General features: G+C 58.5%; 1 protein-coding gene across 3 annotated transcripts in view; it reads right to left on the bottom strand.

Moving 5' to 3' along the window:
- Positions 1 to 2,002: 2,002 nt before the first annotated feature.
- SUSD4 (sushi domain containing 4) overlaps positions 2,003 to 6,890 on the bottom strand; it is an 81,715-nt gene continuing 76,827 nt past the window's right edge. For 2 of the 3 annotated variants that reach the window (XR_009550289.1, XM_060192446.1), the window contains 2 exons: positions 4,575 to 4,673; positions 2,003 to 3,107 (listed from right to left, as the gene is read on the bottom strand). Coding sequence is in view for 2 of the 3 variants with exons in the window: in XM_060192446.1 (XP_060048429.1) it covers positions 3,071 to 3,107; positions 4,575 to 4,673 (136 nt within the window). In the remaining variant the exon portion in view is untranslated. The remainder of the gene's footprint in view (positions 3,108 to 4,574; positions 4,674 to 6,890) is intronic. The other variant, XM_060192447.1, reaches the window with a different exon arrangement.

Below are 6,890 nucleotides of genomic sequence, written 5' to 3'. Positions count from 1 at the left end.
TCCAGTAGTTCTCTTTGGGACCTGGGAGGGTGGGGACAGAGCTTTGGTGGTGGGTGTGGAAGGAAACACTGTCATCTTACATTCTTGTAACCCAATCACAAATTTAAAAAATGTATTTTGACATACGAGGTAGAGGGGCTTCCATTAGACCTGAGGGCATTAGGGAGACTAGCTGTGAACCTGCTTATTACACGCTGAGAAGCCAGGGCCTGGGGGCTGCAGGGGAACCCCACGCTGACCTCTGGTGGTCCTGGGGAGTGCGTTCTGAGCGTCTCTACTGGGTCCCCCTCCCATCCTGTTACCTGCTCCCAGAAGTGGCCAGCCCCCGGGCCCCTATGCATCACAGTGTGTTGGCCTCATAACTCACTGGACCGCAGAACAGATGGGGCCTGATAAATATTTATCGACCGAAGTAGGAGTCTGTAAATAATTCTCCTAGGGGAGTCAGGTGGCGCAGCAGGTTAAGCACACGTGGTGTCAAGCTCAAGGACCAGCGTAAGGATCCCGGTTCAAGCCCCCAGCTCCCCACCTGCAGGGTCTGCAGGTGTCTGTCTTTCTCTCCCCCTCTGTCTTCCCCTCCTCTCTCCATTTCTCTCTGTCCTATCCAACAACAATGACATCAACAACAATAACAATAATAACTACAACAATAAAACAACAAGGGCAAAAAAGGGAATAAATAAATAAATATTTTTTTAAAATAACAATTCTCCTAGACTCAAGAGAGCACCGCTCTCTCCCAAACATCCCAGGCTGGTGCTGGGCTCCTGGATCCCAAGATCCCTGGAGTGTGGGCTCCCCCGTGGGCAGGTGCTGCTCCTCTGGCCACGTACAGCTGTCCTTCACCTCAGGTCCCCAGGCCTGAGGCTGTCCCTGAGTGGGGAACATTCACAGCCCACCGGGCAATGAGACACGGCCATGTGTCTTGTTTGGGGGCTCCAGGCAGAGCAAGTGCTGAGGGGATGGGTGAAACTCCAAACATGCCTGGCCAGGTGACAGGGACCCAGGCAGGCCACAGGTACCTGAGGGCAGCCGGCAGGAGTGGCCACAAGCAGAAAAGCCCTCGGGGGCTGTGCCTTGCAGGGGCTGCGCTCTTCAGCAAGGATCAGAGAAGACCACGGGCCTCGCTCAAGCTCACACCCCCTGTGATCACTGAGGCCCCTGCAAGAAAGACCCCTCTGTGGGGAGAATGAGGCCTGGGGGCCCCCCTGGGGGACAAGGCCTGCCCAGCCCTCACAGCCTGGAGGAAAGGGGACGAAGGAGTGGCAGAGACCCCTGGCCTGCCAGCACTGGCATTGGAGACCAGGGCAAAGCCTGTCTGCACCCTGAAGAGTCACACTCAAGACCCTCCCCAGCCAAAAGCAGGAAGCTACAGGAAGCCCCGTGATGCACTGGGAAGCCCAGCCCAGCGGCCACAGCCTGGGGACAGCCACGCCCCTGGCTGGGGCTTACAGGAACATCTCTGGGATCTCCTCTGCTCTGTCCCTGAAGTCCCGCTCTGGGAGGGAAAGAGTTTTCCAGAAGGAAGCCAGGCCCCAGAGACAGGCCTCCGTGTCTCTTCTCACCTGCCCTGTGGGAAGTGGAGCCTTACCTGGTGGTCTCAAGACATCCTTTCGGCCAGGGGATCCAGGAAGGCTGCCTGGGGGCAGCAGCCCACAGTGAACCTTGGGCCCCATGCTCCCTGCCACCAATCACCCAGGGGCCTGTCTGTCTCTGCGTGGGCCAGGAGGTGCTGACTCAGCAGGAGCACAGGTGAGAGCTGGTCCCTATGGTCTCCAGATGCACAGGTGTGAGGGTGGCAGGTAGGGGTGTGACAGTCCCCCGCACACCACACAGGAAGCTGTCACCGGGGGTACCACTGCCAGGGCGCCAGCGGGACCAGCAAGCTGGTGACACCCAGAGTCTCTGGAGTCCCAGCTGCACGCCTCGTCCCCTCACCCAGGCTTACTGCCACTGCCCCTCCCTGCCCGCTCTGCCCTCAAAGCCACACTTCCAACGGACGTCATTTTGTAATTTTTAATCAGCCTGTGTCGAGAGCAAACCAGGGTTTCACCAGGCCCCCGCGGTGGCCACCGTGCGGACCCGAGAGTCCTTGTGTTTGTCTGAAGCCCACAGGCCAGAGGGACCCCACCCACTCAGCAGGGCCAGACACAGCAGGACTCGCTTGGGTCAGCGACCAGTCAATCGTCTTCTCCGGGACGGCATCCCGGGACCAGAGCCAGGCAGCAGGAGCGCAGGTGTGGTGGGCAGGGGGCAGCTAGGCCCGGGGTGGGCTGGAGAGGGGCCTCTGGGCTGGGGGCTGGATGAGGGTGAGAGAGAAAGCCCACCCCATGCTCTGTCTGGAGATGGGACAGGTCTGCAGGAGCTGTTGTGGAAGTAGACCTTGTGGCCGAGTTGGGGAGTGATGACCGTGAAATTAACTAACCAGGGAGGGGCAGGGGGCGCATTGACTCTGGGCAAATCCTGACCCTGTGTCCAGCCACAAGACCTGGAGTACACAGACTGTTTCACATAAGGACAGTCCAGCACTGTGCAGAGTATGTGATCAGCTTCCTGGAAGAACCTTCCAGAAGGCAGAACAGACCTGGGCCTTCTCCTTCTCACCAGAACAGCCACAACCCGCCTCAGTGGGTGCTCTGAGCTGAGTCCGTACAGAGGAGGGAAAGGAGTCCCCTGGTGGTGTGAGAGCCCTCCCCTCCATGGGGAGCCTGCAGGGGCGCTCCTCCCGCAGAGGCCTGCCCCACATGCCGGGAGCCCAGGGGCAGTCTGGAGCAGGTCTGAGAAGCGGGATTCCATAACGTGGCATGCGTTCGGAGGGGCTGGCGGTGCTCATCCCAACGGTTGCTCAGTGCCGGGGGCAGGGGACACGCAGACACCACCATCCCGGGGCACCCCTTCTCCCTCAGTGACCCCTAGAGTCTCATTCACAAAGACAGCGGCCACAGCTTGTCAGCCTCCCTGGGTGTGTGGTCCACGGCAGTCCTTGTCCTCACGCCCGCCCTCCTGGGCTCAGTCCTTCTGTGGCCTCACTCCAAGGGACAAGGCCACCATCCCCAGAGGGACAATGCCATCACCTGCTCACGGGTCTTCTTCCATGAGTGGGATCTCTGTAAGAGAGGAGATGGCAGTTAGCTTGGCCCAGCATGCCCCACTTCCGGAAATTCTTCACACTTGACTCAAAAGAAAAAGATAAATAAAGTCAGATTTTTTCTTTTTCTTTCTTTCTTTTTTTTTTTTTTTTTGCCTCCAGGGTTATCGCTGGGGCTCAGTGCTAACACTATGAATCCACTGCTCCTGGTGGTTATTTTTCATTTTTATTGGACAGGACAGAGAGAAATTGAGTGAAAAGAGGGAGATAAGAGAGGGAAAGAGAAAGACACCTGCAGACCTGCTTCACTGCTTGTGAAGTGACCCCCATGCAGGTGGGGAGCCGGGGGCTCGAACCGGGATCCTTGTGTGGTTCCTTGCACTTTGTGCCATGTGCACTTAACCTGGTATGCTACCACCCGGCCCCCAATAGAGTCAGATTTTAATCAAGTTGATGATTGCATTACAAAGTAAAAGGTCTGACTCAGAAACAAAGGGGCAGCTCCGCTCTGCAGAAAGGGAGCCAGGAGACCCCGTTTCCACACCATCACCACTAGTGGGGCGACAGATTGACAGGAGTGCCCTCACTTGCAAAGTGGGGCTCTTGTCCTGGGCAAAGCCCGAGTGAGTGTAACACCCTTTCCCACATGACCTCGGCCGACAGCTGCCTTTCCTGCCCCATGAGACACCCACACAGGCCACCTGCACACACACACACACAGGCCACCTGCATGTACACACACACATACACACAGAGGCCACCTGCACACACACACTCACACTCACAGACATACACAGACACACAGGCCATCTGCATGTACACACACACACAGAGGCCACCTGCACACACACAGACACACACACACAGGCCACCTGCATGTACACACACACACAGAGGCCACCTGCACACACACACAGGCCACCTACATGTACACACACACACACACACACACAATGCCACCTGCACACACACACACACATGCCACCTGCACACACACACACACATAGACACACACACAAAGGCCACCTGCACACACACACAGACACACAGTCCACCTGTACACACACAAAGACACACACACAGACACACACACGCCACCTGCACACACACAAGACACACACACACATACATGCCACCTGCACATGCAGACACACACACTCACACAGACACACAGGCTACCTGCACACACACACAGACACACATACGCCACCTGCACACACACAAGACACACACACATATAGGCCATCTGCACACACACAGACACACAGGCCACCTGCACACACACACAGACACATACACACAGACACACACACGCCACCTGCACACACACAAGACACACACACAGACACACACACATAGAGGCCACCTGCACACACACACACACACATGCCACCTGCATGCGTGCGCGCGCGCACACACACACACACACACACACACACACACACTCACACAGCTGCTCCCACCAGGCTGGAGCCTCCTGATGCACCTTGCACACATGTCCCCTGCTCCCGAGAGCCTCTTCATTTCTGCTGTTCTGTCTGTGCTGCTGTGTTCAAGGGTCAGGGGTTGAGCCCCGTCTCCCAAGCTGCAGGGGAAAGCTTCACAAGCGGTGAAGTAGGTCTCTCTCAGTCTCTCCCTCTCCTTCTCTCTCCCTCCCTCCCTCCAGGGTTAACTTGGGACTCGGTGTCAGCACTATGAAACTATGAATCCACTACTCTGGGCAGCCATTTTATTGGATAGGACAGAGAGAAATTGAGAGGGGACAGGGAGATAGAGATGGAGAGAGACAGAGAGACATCTGCAGCCCTGTTTCACCACTCATGAAGTTTTCCCCCTGCAGGTGGGGAGCTGGGGGCTCAAACCTGGATCCTTGTGCTTAGTATTATGTGTGTTTAACCAGTCCATCACCTGGCCCTGTATCTTTCTGTCTCACCCCTTCCCTCTCAATTTCTCTCTGTCCTATCAAATAAGATAGAAAAGAAAGAAAGAAAGGAAGGAAGGAAGGAAGGAAGGAAGGAAGGAAGGCCGGCCACTGGGAGTGGTGAATTTATAATGTTGGCACCAAGGCCCAGTGATAACCCCGCTGGAAATAAAAACAAGGAGGAGAGGAGAGGAGGAGAGGAGGAGGGGAGAGAAGGTAGGGGGAGGGGAGAGAAGGTAGGGGGAGGGGAGAGAAGGTAGGGGAGGGGAGAGAAGGTAGGAGGAGGGGAGAGGAGGAGAGGGGGAGGGGAGAGAAGGTAGGGGGAGGGGAGAGAAGGTAGGGGGAGGGGAGAGAAGGTAGGAGGAGGGGAGAGGAGGAGAGGAGGAGGGGAGAGAAGGTAGGGGGAGGGGAGAGAAGGTAGGGGGAGGGGAGAGAAGGTAGGGGGAGGGGAGAGAAGGTAGGGGGAGGGGAGAGAAGGTAGGGGGAGGGGAGAGAAGGTAGGGGGAGGGGAGAGAAGGTAGGGGAGGGGAGAGAAGGTAGGGGGAGGGGAGAGGAGGAGAGGAGGAGGGGAGAGAAGGTAGGGGGAGGGGAGAGAAGGTAGGGGGAGGGGAGAGAAGGTAGGGGGAGGGGAGAGAAGGTAGGAGGAGGGGAGAGAAGGTAGGAGGAGGGGAGAGAAGGTAGGGGGAGGGGAGAGAAGGTAGGGGGAGGGGAGAGAAGGTAGGGGGAGGGGAGAGAAGGTAGGGGAGGGGAGAGAAGGTAGGGGAGGGGAGAGAAGGTAGGGGGAGGGGAGCGGAGGAGAGGAGGAGGGGAGAGAAGGTAGGGGGAGGGGAGAGAAGGTAGGGGGAGGGGAGAGGAGGAGAGGAGGAGGGGAGAGAAGGTAGGGGGAGGGGAGAGAAGGTAGGGGGAGGGGAGAGAAGGTAGGGGGAGGGGAGAGAAGGTAGGGGGAGGGGAGAGAAGGTAGGGGGAGGGGAGAGAAGGTAGGGGGAGGGGAGAGAAGGTAGGGGGAGGGGAGAGAAGGTAGGGGGAGGGGAGAGAAGGTAGGGGGAGGGGAGAGGAGGAGAGGAGGAGGGGAGAGAAGGTAGGAGGAGGGGAGAGAAGGTAGGGGGAGGGGAGAGGAGGAGAGGAGGAGGGGAGAGAAGGTAGGAGGAGGGGAGAGAAGGTAGGGGGAGGGGAGAGAAGGTAGGGAGAGGGGAGAGGAGAGGAGGAGGGGAGAGAAGGTAGGGGGAGGGGAGAGAAGGTAGGGGGAGGGGAGAGAAGGTAGGGGGAGGGGAGAGAAGGTAGGGGGAGGGGAGAGAAGGTAGGGGGAGGGGAGAGGAGGAGAGGAGGAGGGGAGAGAAGGTAGGAGGAGGGGAGAGAAGGTAGGGGGAGGGGAGAGAAGGTAGGGGGAGGGGAGAGGAGGAGAGGAGGAGGGGAGAGAAGGTAGGGGGAGGGGAGAGAAGGTAGGGGGAGGGGAGAGAAGGTAGGGGGAGGGGAGAGGAGGAGAGGAGGAGGGGAGAGAAGGTAGGGGGAGGGGAGAGAAGGTAGGGGGAGGGGAGAGAATGTAGGGGGAGGGGAGAGAAGGTAGGGGGAGGGGAGAGAAGGTAGGGGGAGGGGAGAGAAGGTAGGGGGAGGGGAGAGAAGGTAGGGGGAGGGGAGAGAAGGTAGGGGGAGGGGAGAGAAGGTAGGGGGAGGGGAGAGAAGGTAGGGGGAGGGGAGAGAAGGTAGGGGGAGGGGAGAGAAGGTAGGAGGAGGGGAGAGGAGGAGAGGAGGAGGGGAGAGAAGGTAGGAGGAGGGGAGAGAAGGTAGGGGGAGGGGAGAGAAGGTAGGGGGAGGGGAGAGGAGGAGAGGAGGAGGGGAGAGAAGGTAGGGGGAGGGGAGAGAAGGTAGGGGGAGGGGAGAGAA

The sequence above is a fragment of the Erinaceus europaeus genome, chromosome 6, assembly GCF_950295315.1.
Source record: "Erinaceus europaeus chromosome 6, mEriEur2.1, whole genome shotgun sequence".
NCBI lineage: Eukaryota > Metazoa > Chordata > Mammalia > Eulipotyphla > Erinaceidae > Erinaceus > Erinaceus europaeus.
This window is presented reverse-complemented; position numbering and strand designations above follow the sequence as displayed.